Source organism: Diaphorina citri, unplaced genomic scaffold (genome assembly GCF_000475195.1).
Source record: "Diaphorina citri unplaced genomic scaffold, Diaci psyllid genome assembly version 1.1 scaffold967, whole genome shotgun sequence".
Classification (NCBI taxonomy): domain Eukaryota; kingdom Metazoa; phylum Arthropoda; class Insecta; order Hemiptera; family Psyllidae; genus Diaphorina; species Diaphorina citri.
Window position 1 is genome coordinate 61700 of NW_007378398.1, and position 11753 is coordinate 73452.

At 36.3% G+C, this 11753-nt stretch overlaps 2 protein-coding genes across 5 annotated transcripts in view; one reads left to right on the top strand and one right to left on the bottom strand.

The window, feature by feature from the left end:
* Positions 1 to 7281, bottom strand: part of LOC103513400 — an 8615-nt gene extending 1334 nt beyond the window's left edge. For 2 of the 4 annotated variants that reach the window (XM_017445808.2, XM_017445807.2), the window contains exons 1-6: positions 6355 to 6595; positions 5143 to 5719; positions 4551 to 4777; positions 3621 to 3749; positions 3167 to 3222; positions 2625 to 2782 (exon numbers count right to left, since the gene is read on the bottom strand). In XM_017445808.2, coding sequence (XP_017301297.1) covers positions 2625 to 2782; positions 3167 to 3222; positions 3621 to 3749; positions 4551 to 4777; positions 5143 to 5719; positions 6355 to 6366 — 1159 coding nt within the window. In that variant the 5' untranslated portion in view covers positions 6367 to 6595. Of the gene's footprint in view, positions 1 to 2624; positions 2783 to 3166; positions 3223 to 3620; positions 3750 to 4550; positions 4778 to 5142; positions 5720 to 6354; positions 6596 to 6941 lie in introns of those variants that run through there. The other 2 variants (XM_017445809.2, XM_008478226.3) reach the window with 2 other exon arrangements.
* Positions 7282 to 7988: 707 nt separating this feature from the next.
* The window catches only part of LOC103513409 (digestive organ expansion factor homolog), a 5740-nt gene continuing 1975 nt past the window's right edge, over positions 7989 to 11753 (top strand). Inside the window, exons 1-7 of the mRNA XM_026826607.1 lie at positions 7989 to 8193; positions 8554 to 9023; positions 9225 to 9471; positions 9546 to 9582; positions 9848 to 10245; positions 10652 to 11025; positions 11423 to 11693. Coding sequence (XP_026682408.1) covers positions 8585 to 9023; positions 9225 to 9471; positions 9546 to 9582; positions 9848 to 10245; positions 10652 to 11025; positions 11423 to 11693 — 1766 coding nt within the window. The 5' untranslated portion in view covers positions 7989 to 8193; positions 8554 to 8584. The remainder of the gene's footprint in view (positions 8194 to 8553; positions 9024 to 9224; positions 9472 to 9545; positions 9583 to 9847; positions 10246 to 10651; positions 11026 to 11422; positions 11694 to 11753) is intronic.

Sequence of the window (11753 nt, forward strand, 5' to 3'; positions counted from 1 at the left end):
AGAATCCTCCTCTCAACCCCCTACATTTCCCCTGACCCCCTACATGGTTTTTGGTAGTAGGGGGTCAAGGGGAGGTTTCTTCAGACCTAGATTTTTGTCAGAGCTCATTCTCTCTTCTGCTTTCAGACTGGAAGGTTCTCTCTGCTCCCTCTCTCCTCTCTGTGATATCTCCAAATATTTCAACATGATTTTTTTTTTTTTTTTCAACAAGAGTTTCCATTCGAGTATTTAAGATGACCAAGGAGTCTTTCCTATGTAACTTTTCACGAGAAATCAATCGGTGTACATGTAAGGGTTCTAGGAATGATGGTTCACGAAATATGCACTTGTAACAAGCCAATATCAAAAAATTTCGAAAGTTATATCCACTTTTTTTACACCAATAATTTACGACATACCTACAGCCTGATTTCCTCGAATTTGCCATCAAAAATTTTGTCAAAAGAGAACGAATGTGTCATCAAATTCATTAGTGTGTCCATAACGGAGCCTGGAACCTCCTCCTTTTTTAAGTAAACTTGAAAATTTTCAAGTTCGAATGTTATCAATAAATAGATATGTATATATGTACAAAACTATCAACCCTCACAGAAATAATACTCAGCACTATTTCTTCATTTTCAGTGAGGGTCGGACCTATGTTTATTTTCTCTTGGGTCGGGACTACGCTAGGGTCGAGGGTCGAGGCTCCGTTTTGGACGCCTACTAAGAAAAGATTAAAGAAAGAAAAGGGGAAAAAATGTCGACTTACATCGCTTGATATTGGGTTTGGGTACCTGCTGGCGTTGTTCTATTGCAGGTAGATTGCTAGTGGATTCAGTGGAGGATGAGATGACCTCATCATCTGAAATTAAAATAGCATCTTCTATATTGTCTAGTGGAGGCGGATTACGCGAGGGGGTTCGAGTCCTAAAAAATGACAATAGAAAGCAAATGCACAGTCAAAATAGGTGATGGGTCCGAAATCGCTCAAGCTTATATTTAACACTTTCCTAATCGAAACTGTCTTGATTAAAATAATGAAAATAACATTTTTAATTTTTCTTGGATTAAAGGTTTGTTTTTGGATGTAGTTTTATATGATACCTGGGCAGAGTGAAGAAAAAATGTTAAGTTCAGCCTTAATTTTTCTTGGATTAAAGGTTTGTTTTTGGATGTAGTTTTATATGATACCTGGGCAGAGTGAAGAAAAAATGTTAAGTTCAGCCATTATTCCTGACAAGTTCCATTATTTAAAAAAGGCATAAAATGAGTTCGAGCTTCAAAGGACTTAACCTTCTAGCTCAGGTCTTACAAAATTTGCAAAAAAAAAAGGTTTCTTTTAGGACGTATAATTCAATCGTGTCAATTGGCCAAACCTACTAAACTACTACAGTCTAGTTACAGACAACATTACTTGCCTTGAAGACAAAGGAGGTATTGCATCTTCAAATGATAAGCAATCAGAGGCATGATTCTGTGGAAAAGAAAAAAGAAATGACCAATTAGTATCTATCAGTGTGTCCCCGTGTTTTTTTTTTCAACAAGAGTTTCCATTCGAGTATTTAAGATGACCAAGGAGTCTTTCCTATGTAACTTTTCACGAGAAATCAATCGGTGTACATGTAAGGGTTCTAGGAATGATGGTTCACGAAATATGCACTTGTAACAAGCCAATATCAAAAAATTTCGAAAGTTATATCCACTTTTTTTACACCAATAATTTACGACATACCTACAGCCTGATTTCCTCGAATTTGCCATCAAAAATTTTGTCAAAAGAGAATTATATCCACTTTTTTTACACCAATAATTTACGACATACCTACAGCCTGATTTCCTCGAATTTGCCATCAAAAATTTTGTCAAAAGAGAACGAATGTGTCATCAAATTCATTAGTGTGTCCATAACGGAGCCTGGAACCTCCTCTTTTTTTAAGTAAACTTGAAAATTTTCAAGTTCGAATGTTATCAATAAATAGATATGTATACAAAACTATCAACCCTCACAGAAATAATACTCAGCACTATTTCTTCATTTTCAGTGAGGGTCGGACCTATGTTTATTTTCTCTTGGAATTCAAGTTCGAATGTTATCAATAAATAGATATGTATACAAAACTATCAACCCTGACAGAAATAATACTCAGCACTATTTCTTCATTTTCAGTGAGGGTCGGACCTATGTTTATTTTCTCTTGGGTCGGGACTACGCTAGGGTCGAGGCTCCGTTTTGGACGCCTACTAAGAAAAGATTAAAGAAAGAAAAGGGGAAAAAATGTCGACTTACATCGCTTGATATTGGGTTTGGGTACCTGCTGGCGTTGTTCTATTGCAGGTAGTATGTACAAAACTATCAACCCTCACAGAAATAATACTCAGCACTATTTCTTCATTTTCAGTGAGGGTCGGACCTATGTTTATTTTCTCTTGGGTCGGGACTACGCTAGGGTCGAGGGTCGAGGCTCCGTTTTGGACGCCTACTAAGAAAAGATTAAAGAAAGAAAAGAGGGGAAATGAAACCTACTAAGAAAATATTAAAGAAAGAAAAGGGGAAAAAATGTCGACTTACATCGCTTGATATTGGGTTTGGGTACCTGCTGGCGTTGTTCTATTGCAGGTAGGGGGGAAAAATGTCGACTTACATCGCTTGATACTGGGTTTGGGTACCTGCTGGCGTTGTTCTATTGCAGGTAGATTGCTAGTGGATTCAGTGGAGGATGAGATGACCTCATCATCTGAAATTAAAATAGCATCTTCTATATTGTCTAGTGGAGGCGGATTACGCGAGGGGGTTCGAGTCCTAAAAAATGACAATAGAAAGCAAATGCACAGTCAAAATAGGTGATGGGTCCGAAATCGCTCAAGCTTATATTTAACACTTTCCTAATTGAAACACTTTCCTAATAACATTTAATTTTTCTTGGATTAAAGGTTTGTTTTTGGATGTAGTTTTATGTGATACCTGGGCAGAGTGAAGAAAAAATGTTAAGTTCAGCCATTATTCCTGACAAGTTCCATTATTTAAAAAAGGCATAAAATGAGTTCGATCTTCAAAGGACTTAACCTTCTAGCTCAGGTCTTACAAAATTTGCAAAAAAAGGTTTCTTTTAGGACGTAATTCAATTGTGTCAATCGGCCAAACCTACTAAACTACTACAGTCTAGTTACAGACAACATTACTTGCCTTGAAGACAAAGGAGGTACTGCATCTTCAAATGATAAGCAATCAGAGGCATGATTCTGTGGAAAAGAAAAAAGAAATGACCAATTAGTATCTATCAGTGTGTCCCCGCATTTAACTAGACTAGAAGGTAGCTTAACTTAACGTTTTCCATTATTATTATTATTATAAAGAAATAATAGGGCTGCCTGGAAGGGACTGACAAGAAACACTGACCCTATTTAAATAGGAAAAGGCTAGGAAGAAGAAGATTATTTTAATGAAATACATACCTCACGCATTTATCTAGACTAGAAGGTAGCTTAACTTAACGTTTTCCATTATTATTATTATTATTATTACTATTATTATTATAAAGAAATAATAGGGCTGTCTGGAAGGGACTGACAAGAAACACTGACCCTATTTAAATAGGAAAAGGCTAGGAAGAAGAAGATTATTTTAATGAAATACATACCTCAATTTCTGAAATGGGGAATGGCTTGCTACAAATGGGGCAGTCAATTTTCTCTTCTGTTACAACAGGCTCTTGAACAACTTTGGTGCTCTTTGATTCAAATTTCTTATTAGCACTGGCAGACACCTCCTGTATAAAGGAAGGGAAAAATTTATTAATAAGTAGATACCACTCTACCACCTAAGGCCAGCCAATCACCTGATCAGGTCTACCTAAGAGTCAGTGGCTGGCCATAGTAAAGTTACTCATTGATATCATGAGTACAGTTCAGAATGGTTTGAATCCCAAGCAAAACAACATCTACTTCTTTTCTTAAGTACCTACTCAGCTAATTAGATACCTACTTATGAATATGTAGGTAAGATTATTTGCTTGAATATTTACACTAGCAAAAAATGTAACTTTGGTGCTCTTTGATTCAAATTTCTTATTAGCACTGGCAGACACCTCCTGTATAAAGGAAGGGAAAAGTTATTAATAAGTAGATACCACTCTACCACCTAAGGCCAGCCACTCACCTGATCAGGTCTACCTAAGAGTGAGTGGCTGGCCATGTTATTAATAAGTAGATACCACTCTACCACCTAAGGCCAGCCACTCACCTGATCAGGTCTACCTAAGAGTGAGTGGCTGGCCATAGTAAAGTTACTCATTGATATCATGAGTACAGTTCAGAATGGTTTGAATCCCAAGCAAAACAACATCTACTTCTTTTCTTAAGTACCTACTCAGCTAATTAGATACCTACTTATGAATATGTAGGTAAGATTATTTGCTTGAATATTTACACTAGCAAAAAATGCCCAGAATCCTGAATAGGTAATAAATCAAGCTTCTTACTTTACTTGATTGCCAGGCAGTAGCATTTTCATCAAAATAGTAGCAAAAAATGCCCAGAATCCTGAATAGGTAATAAATCAAGCTTCTTACTTTACTTGATTGCCAGGCAGTAGCATTTTCATCAAAATCAAATATGTTTCCTGAAGGTTTCTTGTAGACTGTTTTCTTGTTGTTCTTTTTGCGTCTCTGAGAGGAGGGAATAAAGTCCTGATCATCGGGATCATCTTTCTCTTCAAACTCATCGATGTCAACGTCCACAACTTGTTTTGATGTTTTACTTACAATAGAAGCACTTCTAGATGAACTTGCTCTGCCACCTGTCAACAAATGGAGGAATTAAATGACAAATTAATACAGTCTCTGAAACAAGTGCCATCAGGCTAAAAAAAAAAAAAAAAAAAAAAAAAAAAAAAAAAAGCTTTTCTGGGTTATTCCAAGGATTGTGTTCTTTTCCGGATTATCCCAGAAAAGAACAAGGAATTGTTGTTGATTGTGTTAAACATACTGAAATGCTTGTCACAAATATCGTTCCCTAATTATTACACCTAGGTAAATTTTATGACTTGACTTGGACTCGAACCATCAACCTCCACATCCAATGTCCAACGCGTTTAAGTACCTGAAATTGCTAACTGGAATTACTAAAGGAAATATGATCATACATGTCAAACAAATCACTTACCAAGAGTGGGAAAATCATTATCATCATTAATGTCTGGAGTTTTCTCTCTTATCTTTTCATCCTCATTCATTTCTATAGCATCAATATCATTATCTTCCCCCTGTCTATTAGGTACACATTGGTCTGGTCCATCAATATTATCATCAACACTCCTGAATCCATGTACATCATTGTACTGTTTTCTCCAAGCATTGTAAACAGTTAGCATTTCATTGAATATTTTCTTCCTTTCTTGTTCCGTTTTAGGCAAATGATGGAACAAGTTTGGGCTGCTATATTCTTTGAAATTGACTGGTAATGGAGGTACTTTTAAATCCTGTGAGAGCTTGACATGGGTCACTACATCCCATTCAGTATGTTTAGGTCTAGGTAGTGTTGATTGGTTGACTTTGAACATATTACTTCTATTCGGGTCATTACTGACATTTAGTTGATTTAGTTTGGAAGAGTTTTCATAGGACTTGATGATATTGGCATTTTTTTCATTCTCATACTTGACATTTTCAGCTTCATGATCACTATCACTGTTTTCTATGGTGATCTCATCATGAATTGGAGGTCCCAACTGGGCATTGTCCTGGAAAGAATACAAAGATATTGTTTTGAAGAATAGCCAAGTATGGTACAAATCAGGGAGGACCTGAGGTCATGTCTACAGATTGATATTGAAATAAAATTCAAACATTGGAACCTGTAGACCTATGCTCTGTTCCCTGTTCCACACATGGCTCTACTGCACACTCTTGCCCACTAGTAAAGTTCAACCGCAGGTGAAATTGAAGAATAGCAAAGTACCTATGGTACAAATCAGGGAGGACCTGAGGTCATGTCTACAGATTGATATTGAAATAAAATTCAAACATTTGAACCTGTAGACCTATGCTCTGTTCCCTGTTCCACACATGGCTCTACTGCACACTCTTGCCCACTAGTAAAGTTCAACCGCAGGTGAATCCAAGTACCTATGGTACAAATCAGGGAGGACCTGAGGTCATGTCTACAGATTGATATTGAAATAAAATTCAAACATTTGAACCTGTAGACCTATGCTCTGTTCCCTGTTCCACACATGGCTCTACTGCACACTCTTGCCCACTAGTAAAGTTCAACCGCAGGTGAATTTGGGAACAACTAAGCAACGTAGTTACCTATTGTCAATTATTCAAATACCTACCTATTGTAAGTAATGACTTTCTTTTGATTTTTACAAACCTGGGATTCCATTCTTTATTGGGAAGATATTTGTAGAATCCAATCTGAGTTCTTGAAATCCTTTTGCTACCCTCTTTTGGGGTAATTAGTACTTTTATTAAGAATATTATTCTTGGACGTCAGATAAGTAGATGAGACCTCTCGGTACTACCTTCTTACTAGAACATTGGGAATAAAGTACATTTATCCAAGATTCAAACTTGATTTAATATGAACGTAATCCAACCAAACAAAAGAAAAAGAAGAAGCAGGTGAATTTGGGAACAACTAAGCAACGTAGTTACCTATTGTCAATTATTCAAATACCTACCTATTGTAAGTAATGACTTTCTTTTGATTTTTACAAACCTGGGATTCCATTCTTTATTGGGAAGATATTTGTAGAATCCAATCTGAGTTCTTGAAATCCTTTTGCTACCCTCTTTTGGGGTAATTAGTACTTTTATTAAGAATATTATTCTTGGACGTCAGATAAGTTCAACCACAGGTGAATTTGGGAACAACTAAGCAACGTAGTTACCTATTGTCAATTATTCAAATACCTACGTCCTATTGTAAGTAATGACTTTCTTTTGATTTTTACAAACCTGGGATTCCATTCTTTATTGGGAAGATATTTGTAGAATACAATCTGAGTTCTTGAAATCCTTTTGCTACCCTCTTTTGGGGTAATTAGTACTTTTATTAAGAATATTATTCTTGGACGTCAGATAAGTAGATGAGACCTCTCGGTAACTCGGTACTACCTTCTTACTAGAACATTGGGAATAAAGTACATTTTATCCAAGATTCAAACTTGATTTAATATGAACGTAATCCAACCAAGAGAGAGAGAGAGAGAGATGCAGCTTGCCACCTTCCTGCCCACCAGCAGGTTGCCATCAGACAAAGGATACCACAACAGAGTTTCTGGAGATTCAGATAAGTAGATGAGACCTCTCGGTACTACCTTCTTATTAGAACATTGGGAATAAAGTACATTTATCCAAGATTCAAACTTGATTTAATATGAACGTAATCCAACCAAACAAAAGAAAAAGAAGAACGAACTAGAATCTAGAACTCAAAAGTTTTTTTTATCAATCCAAAAGTTACAACTTTCATGAAAAAGATCAAAATTATAGAAATAAAAATTGAAATCCACAAATCACGGTCAGAGTTCAGAACTCAGATTCAAGTCCAAGTTGAGAACCCCTGGTTCACTCAAATCATTGAGAATGCGATAACTTCACATCAATAAAAAGGTATCGTGTGTAAAAGCCCTTTAAATTTTTTTTCACGTGGTGAAAAATGGGTTAGATGTTAGATTAGAAAAAAAAGTTCCAAAGGAAAGCAAGATTTCAAGATTAAAGTTTAAACCCTTATCTTTAAGAAAACGTTCGGTTTCATTGAGAATGCGATAACTTCACATCAATAAAAAGGTATCGTGTGTAAAAGCCCTTTTAATTTGTCTACTTTTTTTTCACGTGGTGAAAAATGGGTTAGATGTATAGATGTTAGATTAGAAAAAAAGTTCCAAAGGAAACCCTTATCTTTAAGAAAACGTTCGGTTTCCTCCCAGCTGAGAATGCGATAACTTCACATCAATAAAAAGGTATCGTGTGTAAAAGCCCTTTTAATTTGTCTACATTTTTTTCACGTGGTGAAAAATGGGTTAGATGTTAGAATGTTAGATTAGAAAAAAAAGTTCCAAAGGAAAGCAAGATTTCAAGATTAAAGTTTAAACCCTTATCTTTAAGAAAACGTTCGCTTTCCTCCCAGCTGGCCAGCTCTGTCCTATCCTCAAGCCCAATATAAGTCTACAGGGAAAGTCCGAACACCGCGTATCTTATATTTAAGGTAAATAATCTACTCATAGAATACTCATTGGTTCCGTGAACTGTGGAACTTCATCCAGAACTTTGCCCCTGATGACACAACAGGACCCAAAAAATTATCAGCAAAGCAAATTCCCTTTATGTGCTGAAAATGTGTTCCAAATTAAAAATAAAAAAAAAAAAATGGTCTAACAGTTCAAGAGACAGACCAATTTCAATGCATTCAGTCATATCAGAATGATTGCAGAGTTTTTTTGTTGTAGGAATGGTATATGGTATCATTACCTGTGTGACAACACTCTAATTTACCTTTCTGCAATATCGGAGACATCTACTGCAGTCTCTAGCAGATACCCTATCAATTCTTTTCTTATATTTACAGGTAGTCTATCCAAAGATTTAAATACACAACCATGGTGAGACACAAAAATAGAATATTAAAAAAGAAATTGAAAGAAAAGAATATATTTTCACAGTCCAAAAAACACAAGTTCATCAAGAGAAAGAAAAAAGACCCAAATGACAAATATAACAAGAAAAAGAAAAAACAAGAAGAATTAAGCATCAACAGCTATCAAAGCAATCCCCATAAAAGAAAGAAAAGGAAAGAGCCTGATAATGTTACTGTGAAAGTTCAAAAAAAGAATGTGGTGAATGTTATCAAGAAGAGGTATGAAGAAAGCTCAAGTGGGGAAGAAGAAGATGAGCAAAGTTACATGTACAATACCTTACTGGGAACTTTCAATAAAAACTTGTATTCCAAATCGGCTGTGAGTAGTGAGAGTGAAGAAAGTCAAGAAGATGATGAAGAAGAGAACAATAATGATACTGTGGAGGAAGAAGAAGATGAAGGTTTGTATAATATGAGGATAAAAGATAGAAGTTACTATTTAAGTATTTTTTTAGATTGCTGTATGTCCAACCATTTTATTGCAAACATTTTGATTATAGGTACCCATTTTTCAAAGTTTATTATTATTTTTATTTTATTTATTATTATTATTTTATGACAATTTTTACTTTCTTAATACTTAGCTGTTGTATAATTTACAGATGGTGAGCCTGTTGATGATGCTGATCTCAGCTCAATAGGAGAAGAGTCTGAAAATGAAAATTTAGACAATACTGAGGAAGGAGATGATGTCTTTGCCACTGATGAAGATATTGATGACATCAGTGACAGTGCTATTGAGGAACCCAATGATAATGATGACCTCTTGGATGAGGGAAGTGGTGATGAGCAGTCAGAAGAAGAGAACTTGGAGGAGTCTGAAGATGGTATGGAAGATGATGATGAAGAACAGAATGAAAATGAAGATAATGCTGAGGTAAGAAAGTGAAGCTTTGGAAAGTTGGTGACATAATATTACTTCTTGATGAAGAACAGAATGAAAATGAAGATAATGCTGAGGTAAGAAAGTGAAGCTTTGGAAAGTTGGTGACATAATATTACTTCTAGACTAGAGGACAGAAAAATATGCCCAAGATTCTCTCTTTTCTTATCAACTCACTAGCTGAATTCCGTCGCTTCGCTCCGGAATCCCGCTAGTTCATCCCGAGGCATGGCCAAACTTGTGGAAAAGGCATGGCCGAACTAGAGGACAGAAAAATATGCCCAAGATTATCAACTCATTTCTCTCTCTCTTTTTTTTACTAATTTGATCTGCCATTTACAGGATCCATTTGTCAGTCACTTGAAATATGACCTTAGCCTAGAATTACTGAACAGTATAAGCAACAAAATCTATGAAAAACAGCAAGCTCAATGGCCAACCCTAGGTCAAATGGTCATTCAAATCCCCAAGGTGGAGCAAGCTGAAAAGGAAAGTTCCAAAACCCTACTAAGTCAAAATGAAACCTATGCTTGTCCTCATGGCATGCCAACAATTAGAGAATTGGACTATGAGAAATGTTTCATCAAATCACAACTTCACAATAATGTTAGTCGAGCTTTGGTGAAACACTGTCATGTTGAAACGTTCACACCGTTGCAAACAGAACTGTTCAGTGTGATCAATTCATATCAGGATCTGTTCTATCCAGAGAGAACTTTCAACAATGCTGAGGAAATAAGGTGAGTTTGAAAAACAAATGAAGGGAATTCGAATAAATTATTCCAATATTCATCATAATGAAGTAGGTAAACTGTCATGATAGGACTTTACTCCGTCCTTGCTTTTCATTGGTGCTTAGGCCTCTCTCCTTGCCTTGCTTTGGAAGCCTGCACTGTAAATATTGGTATGTGAGAAGAAAAAATCATAATGAAGTAGGTAAACTGTCATGATAGGACTTTACTCCCACACGTCCTTGCTTTTCATTGGTGTTTAGGCCTCTCTCCTTGCCTTGCTTTGGAAGCCTGCACTGTAAATATTGGTATGTGAGAAGAAAAATGGTCTAATGGTCAAAGATCCCGACAATGTCCCACATTTTCTACATACATACTTGAAAGTGACATTCAGACTATTCTATTCTCCCTCCAGGTTCCTCTACTGTCTACACGCGGTGAATCACTCGCTCAAAACTCGTCTCAAAGTCATCCACCACAACGCGCGTCTCACGGATCGGTTCGACATCCCGGACGAGTTTCGCGATCAGGGTCTGGTTCGGCCCAAAGTTCTCATCGTGGCCCCGTTCAAGGATTCCGCTCTGCGTATTGTGCGCATGATCACGTCCATTCTACTATCGGATGAATGTAAAGCGAATGTGATCAATAAGAAGAGGTTCTACGATGAGTTCAGTGGTGAGGATGGAACGTTGCCGCGGAAAAATCCCCATCCGACGGATTTTGAGAAGACATTTGTGGGTAAGAATGAAGAAACGGATATTACTTTGGTTTTGGAAAATAAATACCAAGGCCCACCACTGACGATGTGTTTTATCGCATGCGATGATGGATCAGTCTAACTTATTGGACAGAAATTTCCCACTCACGTTGGGTACCGAGTATCAAAGGGAACATCGTGTGAAACGTTCTTCGCAGTTGTGAAGTTAACGCATCATTCCATTTCCCTCCCCTCGATTTTTAGTACTTCACAACGATTTTTCTACCTCATCTCACCTGATTTGTTTGTTGTTTGCATTAAATTTATTGAATTTTATTTTTTAGTTTTTTCTATTTCCTTGATAAAACCAGTGAAAAAGGGTGAAAAACGTTTGTCTTGAGAACATAAAAGAACATTTAAATTTACTCTGTTCAATTTTTTATTCTACCAGTGTATTTAATGATATGAACTAAGTTTGTTCTAAAACAGCCAACAGTATGGATGGCAAGAAGTCCAAATATGTGTTTGAACATCCCGAATGTTGGAAGGATGAGACTAGAATGAATGCCTTGTTTGCTCCATTCAGAGACCGGGAAGTGAATCCAATATTCTATGATGTCAAAATGAAATTCTGGAAAGATCTGATTCAAGAAGCTTGCAGTAATGTTGGCTACTTTACAATCCAAGAACTCAATACTGCTTTCACTAGAAATAGACGTATTCCCTACTGCACAGCAAACATTGTAAAAGATCTGATCATGTAAGTTCCTTTTAATGTGATTTTGAACATGGTGTAATAAGGCTCATCTTTCTATAAAAA